Here is a 14,438-nt window from a genome sequence, read left to right on the forward strand (position 1 = left end):
ATATAATAATTCCTGTATAATCCATGTTGATCTGGAGATTTCCAGGAATATAATAATAATGATGATGATAATAATGATCATGATCATTTTTCAGCCTAAAATATATACACCGAGTGATGTATATATCAGTGTATATACAATGAGAGGTTACTCTGAGGTTACTCATATTTTAGGCATTAAATTACCTTAGACTGGTTATACAAAGCAACAATGGCCCTCATGAAATCAATAGACTTTAATCAACTTACCAACCAATATGAAATAATTCACCAACCTGATTATTAATGATAAAGCCGTTTAACATAGGCGCCAGGAAGCCGGGAATATTGGCTATGGTGTTGGTAATGCCTAGTACTGTGCCAGCGAAGTTGGGTGCCAGGTCGATAGGGCTGACGTAGTGGCCAGAGAATATAAGTCCCTTAAAGGCCACGCCCACTACCAAAAGGGCCACTGTCAAATGCCAGTCACAACCAGCAACCATGAGTCCAATTACACACACTGCTGGCCCCACGTTGGCTGTCAAAATAAAGCACTCTTTAAAGGAATTTTCACTTCCCTATAAGGATATTAACACTATTATTCACCTAAGTGAATACTGCATTGTATTTAAGCAAAATTAAAAAAAAAAGATTAAATAATGACGCATAATGCGTTATATGTAAAATCTTCAGGTATTTCCCACCGGTCCATGACCAGGCCTCACGTAGGAGGTGTAACCTCAAAAAACAGTAAACACACTTTTTTTGTATGTTATATGTTTGGTAAGATATATTTAATAGAAACCCATATGTAGAGTAAGATAACAAACATTTAACAGAGTTATCCTTAAAATTATATGACCGCTGGAAAGCTATCAGTAAATCTGAATACCAGTATAGCCCCAATTACATCAAACAATGATGGTATACAGACCATGAACAGCACTCTCTTAGGAGAGGAATGTCAGCGTGACTCTTCGGTCCGTCTTGGACCTGGAGTTTTACTACTTACTTGCCGTGAGTTTGATCCCCACCCTTACCGTGTTTTTATTTTTAGGGTAGTGTAAATAATTCAGAACCAAGCTACATTGTAATATTTTTGTTACTTAATTCATGTCTGTGTAATTAACTCATTACGATCGTAACAAGATATAAACATGTAAATAATTCATTATTATTGTGACTTGAGTAGCAATCAAAACTTTGCGGCCCATTCTCTGGACCACAAAATTCTGATAGCTACACAATATTTTGACTACTGCACACAGGATGGGTATGGGGTCCATAATAAACATATTAAACTAACTTAGACCACTGTCAATTTTTTGGGGATCTGAATGGTCCAAAACTGACCGAAACATCATCCTAATGTTCCTCTCCTAATTGCGAGTTTTTGGTGAATAGTTCCAACTGCGGTATTTTTACTTTTTTTTTCTTCCTTGAGGGTATACAATACCGACAATTATTGATGACAATGACATGTGTGTAACACTTGGGAATCTCTGTCGAAATGTTTCGCCTGTACAACAGGCTTCTTCAGTCAAATACACGAGAATATTACACTGGAGACAGTGGCACTATTCTACTCTGGCTTGTATCTAACTTTATTACCTTTCATTATCCAAGTGCCGTATGACCCTTACGAGTTTAGCACTTCCTTAAGACAAATCTAATGAAAATAAAACGAAAAGCACTTGGCGTAAAAGATTTTTTGGAGGAAGTGTTTTTGCTGGTGTTAACAGTTCGATGTGTCATTATTACAATTCCTCAAACTCCTTTTAATTCTCTTACTTTCTTTTCCCTCTGCCAATTTTACTTCTGACTCTCTTCATCCTTACTCTTATCCCGTTTTGTTTCTCACTCATCATGGCGGTCCTATCTTGACCTACCTGTTCTCTAACCTTGCACCTCCGCTCCTCCCTTCTTACGGTTGTCTCACCATTCATAAACGCTGAATAACCAGCCAGGATTCAGCGCTTTTCGTAAATATAGTAACTAGTAATCATCACAATTTATGGAGCTTCTGGCTAACCCTCTCGCCCTCTTAACCATATTTTGCAAGAGGATCCTTTGACTTACCCAAAAAATGTGATGTCTTCCTCACAGCGATGGTTGAAGTTCCCCAACGCTGCTGGAACCAGTCGCATACAACCCCTCCCACCAGCGACATGATCCACATACCTACGAACGGCAGCCCTGACAGTGATGCATTCTGTGCCATGGAGAGAGACTTATAAGATTAACAGTGATGCTGGAATTGTTAAGAACGGGTTTACTGGGGCCTTATGTATACTGGAAAACCAGAGGAAGGGGAGCATTTACTGTCGGGGAAACAAAATCTGCACATGGCAGAGATGACTTTAGACTAAATATCAACGCTGTGAAGAGAAAGACTATTGCTATCTCGACTATTGCTATCTCGACTGAGGACTATCTGCTATAATCTATACTTAAAAAATGCAAGTCCTGCAACAAGAACCCAGTATGACTATGGCTGCTAAGAATGCCGTCTATACAGAACCTCAATTTTCTCTCTTCACTGACGTTTCAGAAGTTTTCCCATTCATCGTCAGAATTAAAATTTGAGAAATTCTAAATCAAGCTGAGCCTTTTTGTTTTAATTCTCATGAGACACGAGGCAGGAGCCTCGTGTCTCAGCTGCAAATTCCCAACTTCAAATATTTTCTTATCCATGTTAATCTTTTGGGTTTTCCTATCAACATCTTCATTTTCTGCTATATAAGCTGTACAGCATTTCCAGGGTCGTTTCGTACCTGATAAAACTAAGTTCTTGATTATATAACTTGAAGGTGAGCAGTCTCATTGATATCCTGAAACACCTCTTTTAGAGCAGAGACTGATATTGTGCTAATTCTAGTTAAACTAAGAATCATTACTTTTTCATTTCATTAACTTCACTTATAGGTGTATGGAGAGAGAGAAAACACGGTAGAAATTCAGTAATCAGTCCATAGGTCTACGTGCTTTACATACAGTCAAGGAGGAAATCATTTTTAGTTAAACCAAAGATGTAATTAAATTTTAAGACTGATAATGCTTTAATGCAGAGCACGATCACCAATAAGTGTTAATTAGTAAAAGCAGGAGTGATATCACTACTTTATACTTCATCTTAATCAGAACCCAGACACTTCCCTGCGGAACGCCTACCGAACTCAAGACACTACCCAGTGGAACTCATAGAGATCCTTAGACACTTACGTTGTAGAGCTCCTATAGAACCCAAGAGACTACGCTGTGGAACACCTACAGAACCCCAGAGAGTTTTCTTGTGGAACTCCTAAAGAATTTAACCAGATGACCCCAGATTAAGTTCAGAAAGAGAGAAGATTATAGCTGAATTTGCTCACATCTGTTACCCATGTTCTCTTAGTGGAAAATAGATAACTGTGTTAGTAGATTGCTATGGATGGCTTCTTAGGAGTGGTAATATACCTTAGATAGGGCTGGGCTTTGAAAATGAGCTAGAGTAGGATATGAAGTCTTAGATTGTTATTTAAGATATATAAAACAAAACTAAAGAAAGATACAAGCCTGTTGATAGTAGCACTTACGGATCCCAGACACAGGCGAAGAGTAAGCTTCTATTGTGACAACATTTTTCTTTGTGTAGATTTTTAATGACTTAAAGATCTACGTAGAGCGAAATGTTGTCACAGTAAAAAGTTGCTCCGACCCTGTGTCCTCCTTCAGTACTATCTTCAGTACGCCTTTGTATCCGGAAACTACCTGGAGCTATTGATGAAACTGAGTTGACATTCATCAATGGAATTACATTATTTAGTATAATTCAGATACTTACGGAGTACTAAAAGAACATATATTCACAAATACTGCGAAATTCAAGTTCTTCATTCGTGAGTAGGTGACCAAAGTTTGCTAGTTTATAGAAATGTGCCAAAGATCCTTTGGGATATTAACTGAGTAAAGTTGTGTCAATGGTGCAGTGGAAATTTTGAGATTATTAACCATGATAATTTTTGCAACTACTACTACAGAACATCCTACAGATATAAGGATAATAAGTACAGTTAACTCTTAAAGTTTTCCCACATACATTTTACAAAATACAGTGATCATGATGAAAAGAGACCGACCGACTTTATATCCTGATGCAAGATGCTCTTGGTGTAGAGAGGCACGGCTGAGAGCAGAGTGTAGAAGCCCCAGTTATGGCCGAAGGATCCAGCTACCACCGACCACACTGGCAGTGATGTTATCATTGACTTCCACGGCACAGCCTGACTCTGTAATATCGTTTTTATTGATGGGCTGCACATAACAGGTAATAAAAAAAAAAGCAAATTAAGAGGCCTACTGACCCATAGGATGTCTATTACTTGAGAAAAAGAGGAGCAATACAATTGTCTATTGGCCCACATATTACGTGACTATGTGGAAATTTTTTTATATATTTTCCAAAATTCAGAATGTGTAAATTTGAATAATATATTAATTGTGTATTAAAATGTGTTGTTGGGCTGACGCTTCTAGAAATTTTGAATGAGGGGGATGTCCAGCGACGGCGTAGGAATACATAGACGCCAATTTTAATTTGGGTGAGAAACACTGGCTGAAAATATTGTTTGTGTAATAAGGCGTCATCGAAGCCATAACTGTGTTCCGGCCTGAATTTGTAATTGGAATATTTATTAATGTCCCCCGCTGAAGAACTGGGACAAAATATATATGAAACCACTATAATGGAGTGAGAACGGCGTCACCAGGGCTGCACATCTACAGAGGTATGTCAGTAGACTTAACAAATAGTTTATTAGTTGGCCAATTTTGGTTCCATTTCTTAGGTAGGCATTAAGGAAGTGTTCTACAAGTAATTAATGGTGATCTAACATATCTATGGTGAGTGCTCAAGTTCAATTTTTTCTAAATATTTGTATCATATAATTTTGTGTAACGTGAATATATTATTACTTTCATACTGTGGACTCAACACATCCCCTTCAAGTCACAAACCCGAGTTACTGGCATTAATTTTTTATACATTTAAAATTTTATAGGCCCGACTGTACTTGCGGGAGAGCAAGAATGTGTGGGTCACGAAGGAGAGTCATGGTGCAGCCTACTGCCTCTTAAAATCCCACTTAGCTATGAGGTACAACTAATTTTGGCGAGTTTAATAAATTGTTTAGTTGTACCCCCCGTAAATTATATGGATGAAATAGTTCAGGAATGTACCTGTGAACCTCGTCTCCAAAATTTCCCACAGACTTACCACTACTACTACTACTAATACCAATACTAATATGATGTATACAACTTGAAGATATATAAATGCTACTGACTTAAGAAATCGTAATGACACGATTGCAAATAAACCATACCCCCGGCCGGGATTGAACCCGCGGTCATAGAGTCTCAAAACTCCAGCCCGTCGCGCTAGCCACTAGACCAGCTAGCCACAATAAGATTCATCCAACTAGGTATATTTCTACACCATAGGAAATTTAGCACAGGCACCTCTGTGACCACAAATGCAAGTTTTTACAGACGAATCTCCAGCTAGCGTGGCCGTGACGAACTCTAGCAGCTTTAGCAGTTTTTGACGCTAGTTTTACTAAAAGTCTCACCTAGGACTACATTTTTCTCCAGCCTCGTAATGTTGCCAAAAATGCGTTTGATGATGTTGATCATTATTCATTTGTGTTAAGCGCTGCGTAGAGGCTCGATCCTCTGTCGGCTAATGGCTAGGCATTCCGTAAACAACCGATGACGCTGGACTGGGCTAACGATTAAAAGTCAGAATTCTGAAGGCGAAACAATTCACAACCCACGAATTGCAAGCATAATTAAACTACGTGATCAGTATAGAGATAACAGTTCGGTTTTTATGTAAAGTTTAATGTTAAGTGCAATGGAGCTAATTATAATTTGTGCAAATGGGAGAAACCGTTTTTTTGGTAAGCAATCCTAACCTAACGTAACCTACTTAGCCTAGCCTAACCAGAATTAATCCTAGTTTTCGTTTGGTTGGTTTGTATTAAGTTAATTTTGGTTACTTAAAAGCAGATTTTTTAACTATTGGCTCAGAATACGTCTCCACTGCATAACTCACAAATGGAAAATTTCCATAACCTATCGTTTAGCTCAAATCCGAGCAGCTGTTCTCCATGCTGACGGATGACGTTACAGTTCGTCCTCAGGATATATATACAGCGAGAGGTGTATTCAGCGTACATATCCCTATTATAGGAATTAAAGAATTCTTATCTGGTGGTGGAAAGGTTATGTGTAGCCTTAATGACCCTATTGTAGTCGATAGGCTTTAGACTCCATTAACTAACCAACCAGTCAGTCACGAGGCATTACTAAATCGCTAACCTTTTTACTCTTGGTGTCCCCAATAGTGGACATGATGTAATTTTTCTCCTGGTTGGTGATCCAGCGGTAGTCAGCAGGCGAGTCAGTGACGATCAAGAACCAGGCGAGGCACCAAAGCAGCGTCACTGCTCCCTGCAGGTAAAACACAGCCTCCCACCCCAGCATGTCGATGATGACAGCAGACGCAGGGAAGGCCACCACTGTACCTGCTGGGACTCCTGCCACGGTGGTGGGAGAAGGAAGGTGTGGAATAAATAGTATAATATTTACATGGAACTCGGATCCTGTGTGGGTCATTCGGTGCAAGGAGTTGTGGAGGCTCGATCCTCTGTCTGCTACTCGCTACCTGTCCTTACAGATCTGCAACCCGACCTTTACCTGTGGAATTAACAGTTTGTTGGCCTGAAGACAAGCTAATTAAAATTAATCAGTTAGGGTTCAAATCAGTCATTCAGACTACTTAGTCCAGTATGGGTAAACTGGTGACCACTTTTGCTTATAGCCAATGACTGTGTCACTTTCACATGTACCAGCACCACTTAACGAGTCATCTTATTTACAAAGACCTGTGTCTTTTTCCTTCCTAACTAATAGACTAACAAATATTTATATCATCGCTACATCTGTAATCTAGTTTCCTGGAGGAAAGCCAGGCATCTATAAATGTCTACCGACATGGAGTCACACCGTTATCGGATAATCGATAAAGACTTGGGAATGCAATTACCTTCACCATTGCTAATATTCGTAAAAAAATAGACGAGTGCAACGAAAAACCAACCATCTTAGCTAGCTAAATCAAGTGGCAAGCAAGCAAGCATAAAATATTTACTTGCGTAAATAGTAGCATACCTGGGTATGATAACTTACCTGCATCAGTTATGACGTACCTGAGTATATGCTGATATAGCTGCGTATATTCTGGCGTACCTGCGTATATGATGGCTGAGAGAGTTGATCGTTCCATGGGTGGCGCCCACCCTGAGAGAAGAGCGTGGTTGGCTGGGGAGGTAACACCCTGAGGGAAGACCGAACTTGTCACTTCGCAGTGTTGCTCTCAGATTTAGAACACATTTAAAACATGGAGGTGTAACTCAGAGGCCTAGATCACTTTTTTTTATCACATTGGCCGTTTCCCACCAAGGTAAAGTAACCCTAAGAAGGAAATACATTCTGCAAAAAGCTATCTTTATGTACGGATATAATGGTGCCAAAATATGTACAAATTTTCAAGAAAACGTAAAAACAAAAATATGAAAAAATATTTATTTCGTTTCTACATTATGGGACAGAATAAAATATCCTCGTATGCACATATCGTTAAAACAGACTAATTGACACTGTGATGCAGAAGTTTGTGACCAATTAAAATAGCATTAAAAATCCTCTTCAAAAAAAAAAATCCTTCCAACATTCCAGCTTTAAAAATTCATAAAAAAAAACAATAGCCGTAATGTTAAAAGGTAGGCTTCAAGACCCATCCATTATCTACATCATATTAAAAATTCAAGTTGTTAGTTCTGTGAATAACAGCAGCGCTGGAAGCAAAAACAGTAAATCCCCTGAACGGCAGAGCAAGATGTAATACTCGGATGATTCCCGAGGTTGACCACGCACGAAATGCTATGAATCCTATAGACCACACACGAACTGATGTGGATCCTATAGACCACACACGAACTGCTATGGATCCTATAGACCACACACGAACTGCTATGGTTCCTATAGACCACACACGAACTGCTATGGATCCTATAGACCACACGAAATGCTATGGATCCTACAGACCACACACGAAATGCTATGGATCCTACAGACCACACACAAAATGCTATGGATCCTATAGACCACACGAAATGCTATGGATCCAATAGACCACACACGAACTGCTATGGATCCTATAGACCACACACGAACTGCTATGGATCCTATAGACCACACACGAACTGCTGTGGATCCTATAGACCACACACGAAATGCTATGGATCCTATAGACCACACACGAAATGCTATGGATCCAATAGACCACACACGAAATGCTGTGGATCCTATAGACCACACACGAAATGTTATGGATCCTTTAAACCACACACGAAATGCTATGGATCCCACAGACCACACATGAAATGCTGTGGATCCTATAGACTACGCACGAAATGCTATGGGTCCTATAGACCACACACGAAATGCTATGGATCCTGTAGACCACGTACGAAATGCTATGGCTCCTATAGACCACACAAGAAATGCTATGAATCCTATAGACCATGCACGAAATGCTATGGACCCTATTGACCACGCACGAAATGCTATGGCTCCTATAGACCACACACGAAATGCTGTGGATCCTATAGACCATGCACGAAATGCTGTGGATCCTATAGACCACGCACGAAATGCTGTGGATCCTATAGACCACGCACGAAATGCTATGGATCCTATAGACCACATACGAAATGCTATGGATCCTATAGACCACACACGAAATGCTATGGATCCTATAGACCACGCACGAAATGCTATGGATCCGATAGACCACGTACGAAATGTTGTGGCTCCTATAGACCACGCACGAAATGCTGTGGATCCTATAGACCACGCACGAAATGCTATGGTTCCTATTGACCTTCAGATTATGTTTTGAACAGTAATTTTTTAAATAAAGGTTTGTATTTATTATTGTGTGTTACCCGGTGTTTTTGTGTTACTCGATGGTATTATATGAAGTGATGATATTGTGAGTTATGTGGTGTTGTGTTATGTACTCTACTGTGTTACGGCGGGTTATGTGGCGTTGTGTGTTCTTTGGTGTTACTGTGTGCTATGTGGTGTTATTAATTTTCTGGGTTATTAATCTTCCCGATGCGGAAACACAAAGACCCTAAAAACTTGCTAGCGGAGTAGTGCCGCATTTGGCTTGCAGATGGGAAGGACCCGAGTCTAATCCTTGCTCGAAGTGTAGTAGTAATTGTAGTACTACTAGTAGTAGTAAGCTGGAAGAGGACTTACGAGCAAGTCTTCTAATACCTGATGGCCCTGTTACCTGGTAGTAAATAGGTACTTAGAAGTTTAGGTTGTTGGTGTTGGTGTTTGAGGAGGACCCCGGTGTCAATAAGCCACACTGCTAGGCTTTCTAGGGTTATTCTATGTTATTAACCCTTCGAGGCTGCTGTTACTCACATAACGTCTTCTGTAGCGACAGAAAGGGAGGAGAGTGATTTTTTATTTTTTAACTAACACACATGTAAATGTAAATAACTATTTTACCTTATTCCTAGTATATATCCTTTATAGTATAATAATATATTATTATCCCTTTATAGTATAATAATAAGGTATTAAAAGAACCCCAATGGAAATAAGTCACTGACTTTTTTGGGTTATTCTAGATTCTCTACACACATGCTGCTATGTATGATAATATATGTAACTGGATTTGTGTATACCTGAATAAACTTATTGTTTCCACTGTTATAGTGTTGACATTAATTTACTTAAGACACCGCGTTAAATATTTAGGTGTTCTATAAATTACGTAATAGAAAACTTGTCTTGACTAGCATAAACTATAATATTTGTCAGAAGCTCTTCATAATGGAAGTAGAAGAGGAAATGTAAATTTCATTTGAATATTAGCCTGAAGGGTTAGTAAACCAGGTTAACTCAACAAAGCTCTTGTCATCAGACTGGTTTATTTACGTTAGGGTCCTTTAATCCTCTCCCCGAGGATGCGATCCTACAACAGTCTGCTAACACTCAGGTACCAACTCCTTGGTAAGTGAACAACGGCAAACAGGTATAAGGAAAAATACTCAATGTTTCCACTCGTCTGGGGTACCGAACCCCGGTCCCTCAGTTGTGAGGGGGAAACCGCTACCAACTGAGCCACGAATATCGGCAATACCGAAGTTTTATTTTTTACAATTAGTTTTTATAGTAACCTACGTGTAAATTAGCGCAGACAATGATGCAAATAAATTACTGAAGACGGGATACCACGAGCATCGTTCTGCTTAAGCTTAACTACAAATAGGTAATTACATATTCAAAGAGGCCAGATGATGCAGTAGCTAATCTTAAGTTGTAAACATTATTACAGATATGTTTACCAAAGCCTGGGGAAGTAATATAATAATAATAATAATAATAATAATAATAATAAATAATAATAATAATAAATAATAATAATAATAATAATAATAATAATATCTTTATTTACTACAAGTACATGTATAAGGTATACAGTCCTAGCTGACATCAATGACATATTACTATATAGAAAGCCGCTTGTTATGCAGAGCATTTCGGGGAAATTAGGTCAGTTTTGTCCCAGGATGCGACCCACACCAGTAGACTAACACTCAGGTACCCATTTTACTGAGGGGCGAACATAGACAACCGGTGTAAGGAAACATGTCCGATGTTTCCACCCCTTCGCCGGGAATCGAACCCGGATACTCGGCGTGTGAAGCGAGAGCTTTTGCCACCAGGCCACGGGGCACCGTAATAACCCAGGATAACTCAAGAAAGTCAAGCAAGCCCATGATGACACTCTTCAGGTCACTTGTTCTATCTAGGCTGGAATATTGCTGCACACTAACAGCACCTTTCAAGGCAGGTGAAATTGCTGACCTAGAAAATGTACAGAGAACCTTCATGGCGCGCATAACAGAGATAAAACACCTCAATTACTGGGAGCGCTTGAGGTTCCTAAAACTGTATTCCCTGGAACGCAGGCGGGAGAGATACATGATTATATACACCTAGAAAATCCTAGAGGGACTAGTACCAAACTTGCACACGAAAATCACTCACTACGAAAGCAAAAGACTTGGCAGACGATGCAACATCCCCCCCAATGAAAAGCAGGGGTGTCACTAGCACGTTAAGAGACCATACAATAAGTGTCAGGGGCCCGAGACTGTTCAACTGCCTCCCAGCATACATAAGGGGGATTACCAACAGACCCCTGGCAGTCTTCAAGCTGGCACTGGACAAGCACCTAAAGTCGGTTCCTGACCAGCCGGGCTGTGGCTCGTACGTTGGTTTGCGTGTAGCCAGCAGCAACAGCCTGGTTGATCAGGCTCTGATCCACCAGGAGGCCTGGTCACAGACCGGGCCGCGAGGGCGTTAATCCCCGAAACTCTCTCCAGGTAAACTCCAGGTAATAGTACCGTGGGAATCCTTAGGCCCTTTCCCAGAATACCACTCACAACAGTCTAACTCCTGGATAATAGGAGCAACAGGTATTTTGAGGTTTGTCTGTTTACATCCCTTTCTCCACCAATAATTGAACCCGGGTCCTCCGGCTCATGAGGTACCTACGTATGCTATGGCTGGATATATATGGAAGAAAAAAAGATATGATTAATTACCGACTGGTGGTTAGGTTTAAGGTACTAAGCCTTGGTGTGGATGTGTTTAGGTAGTGGTGGTGGAGTTTGTAAACAACTTGGGCTGGATTCAAATGGCGTCCTGCCAACTATATTGAAAAAACCCGCAAGATACAAATCAAGCTTTTAATTGGACTACACTTCGCTGTGTGTATCCCTCTGTCGATTCATAACGTGATAAAGCTCTACACAGAGTGAAACGTTATTCCAGTAAAATCTTGTTCTACAGCGTCTCTTCTCTATTTTGTCCTTCAAGTTATTGACATTCCAGGAACTATCTACGGAGTCGACTCTGTAATGATCCTTCGTGTATAAAATGGAGTGAAAACCTAGCTACGGTAGGTGAGCTTAACCATCAGACTGGCCATTATATAACCTGTGTCAGAAGACACTGTCCTACTTCTTGCCTAGCAAAACACCACCTCCGACCGTTCCCTGAATTAATATAATGCTACTGATGAAACATTAATGAAATAAAGGTAATCGTATGGAAATTACATACGTACGTATATGTGCGTGTGTGTGTGTGTGTGTGTGTGTGTGTGTGTGTGTGTGTGTGTGTGTGTGTGTGTGTGTGTGTGTGTGTGTGTGTGTGAGTGAAAGGAAGAGAGCGAGCGATTATATGGAAGTGTATGAGTATGCTTTGTTGTGTGTATATATCTGTGTTTGCTTTTGACTGCCAAATAATCACCTTGCAATAAAAAGAAAGTGGTAGTGATTAATTATGGACGGACAAAAACAGTAGAAAAATGACCGGTACAGACCAAACCTTTATTGCAGACAAAATTTCGCTCAAGGTAGAGCGAAACATCTACAATAAAAATTTACTCGGCATGAAGTGTCTGTCTGCCATAAATTCCCGAAATACCATGCATGACTGATTCTCTTTGTATCAGAACTATAACCAAGTGTTCTTCAAACGTTTATGTAACTTCCATATATGTTCAACAAGAAACAGAATTTACTTATTTATAAGTGTTAAATTGCGTTGAGATCCAGAGTTGCATGGTGACCCGGGCAGCTATTACAAATGGGTATTATTATCATATATTCCCTTTTAGAGATACTTTGAAGAATCGGGAGATTACCGAAACTACTGCTTCCTCCTTAACATTTACAGGAACCACTTTTTCTTTATCCATAATGTAACCTAGGAATCGAATAAAGGTTTGGCCAAATTCACCCTTACTCAGATTTGCAATCAATTTGGTTTAGGCCAACCTTTCAAACGAGTTAAACAATTTGTATAATTGTCTCGCTAAAACCCGTTTTGTGTTACCTCCAATGCTCGATATAATGTGTTACTGTAACAGTTGTGACAAAAAGTCAGCCACAGGGAATAAGGGGCTACGGGGCCTTTTTTTGTAACTTATGTTGTTTTAAACTAATACTGGGAATAACTTAGCCTCTCCTAAGTTTCCCATGCACTCCCCCTGACTCTGAATAGCTAAGAACGCTTTGTGTATGTACGTACGTACACACGCATACGCACACACGCACGCACACACACACACACACACACGCGCACGCACGCACGCACGCACGCACACCTCAAATAAGTGAGTATGCATACACACACACACACACACACACACACACACACACACACACACACACACAGGAACTCCTTCGAGAATCTTATCGAAATCTTTAAGACGTTAAACGCGATCATGATCATGCAACGCGGAGTAAGTAGAGTTCCCTCCTGACTAAACATCTTCAGCTCGAAAAGGTCAAGAGGTTCGTAACCGGACTTGTCCCGGAACTATCAGTGGAGGTAGCGCCTTCGGATCACAACTTTATGACCCGGATTCAATAGGCGGGCACCAACAGCCTGATCGATCAGGCCAGCAATCAAGAGGCCTGGTCTGAGACCGAGCCTTATGGATGGTGACCTCCGGAAGCGACTATAGGTAGCCTACAGGTAGCTAAAGATAACAAACGAGTCATAGGTATAACAACCAGCTTTACTCGTGAGTGAGAAGGGTTGGAATCGAGAGGGACCTACTTAGCATGGACCAGTAAGCCTTCTACTAAGTAGGTCTGCTATGTATTTTCTTGCCTTCTACTTATGGCCCCCGCCTCCTGCTGCGTCTTCGAAACTTTTATGCCTCACCTTCAGCAGCATTTAAGACCCAATCTTATGATTAAGTTTCACAATAGGGAGCTGAACACTTCTCCAAGCTGAGGAAGCAGTCACCTCAAAAACTATTTCTCCAACGTTGATTTACTGATTACATCATCTTTACCTCACTGCTGCACCTGCTTCCTCCAATTTATTCTCCTCTGTACTTGACTGAAGAAGCTTACTGCTTAGGCAAAACGTTTTAATCAACTATTGCACGTGCGTCTTACATTCCAACGAGCAGTGTACACCATTCTTAGCTTCGAAGTAAAATTGAATGAGCTGCGCGAAGGGGGACGCATAATCTGTACACAGTTTCAAGAACAGGTATGACAAGTCCCATGAGACCAGACATCGATAAAGAAAGTCAACATAGTTTAAAACCTTTCAAGGTCAAGGATTCTTGACCAAAGGAAATGGAGCTACCCTCCCCTCCCTTGGATCGAAACTGATTCCCTGCCCCTCAATTTCCACCGCTGAATGACCCTTGTGGACTATGCACTAATACTAACAATGAGAAGAATAAGAATGACATTAACAACAATATATAATAAAAATGATGCAATAAAGACAAATGTCTAA

General features: G+C 40.3%; 1 protein-coding gene across 1 annotated transcript in view; it reads right to left on the reverse strand.

The window, feature by feature from the left end:
- The window catches only part of LOC128696583 (sialin-like), a 152,205-nt gene that overhangs the window by 1,056 nt on the left and 136,711 nt on the right, over positions 1 to 14,438 (reverse strand). The window contains exons 6-10 of the mRNA XM_070094628.1: positions 7,269 to 7,356; positions 6,339 to 6,556; positions 4,097 to 4,246; positions 2,058 to 2,190; positions 275 to 516 (exon numbers count right to left, since the gene is read on the reverse strand). Of these exons, the coding sequence (XP_069950729.1) occupies positions 275 to 516; positions 2,058 to 2,190; positions 4,097 to 4,246; positions 6,339 to 6,556; positions 7,269 to 7,356 (831 nt within the window). The remainder of the gene's footprint in view (positions 1 to 274; positions 517 to 2,057; positions 2,191 to 4,096; positions 4,247 to 6,338; positions 6,557 to 7,268; positions 7,357 to 14,438) is intronic.

Source organism: Cherax quadricarinatus, chromosome 47 (assembly GCF_038502225.1).
Source record: "Cherax quadricarinatus isolate ZL_2023a chromosome 47, ASM3850222v1, whole genome shotgun sequence".
In the NCBI taxonomy this organism is placed as follows: Eukaryota; Metazoa; Arthropoda; class Malacostraca; order Decapoda; family Parastacidae; genus Cherax; species Cherax quadricarinatus.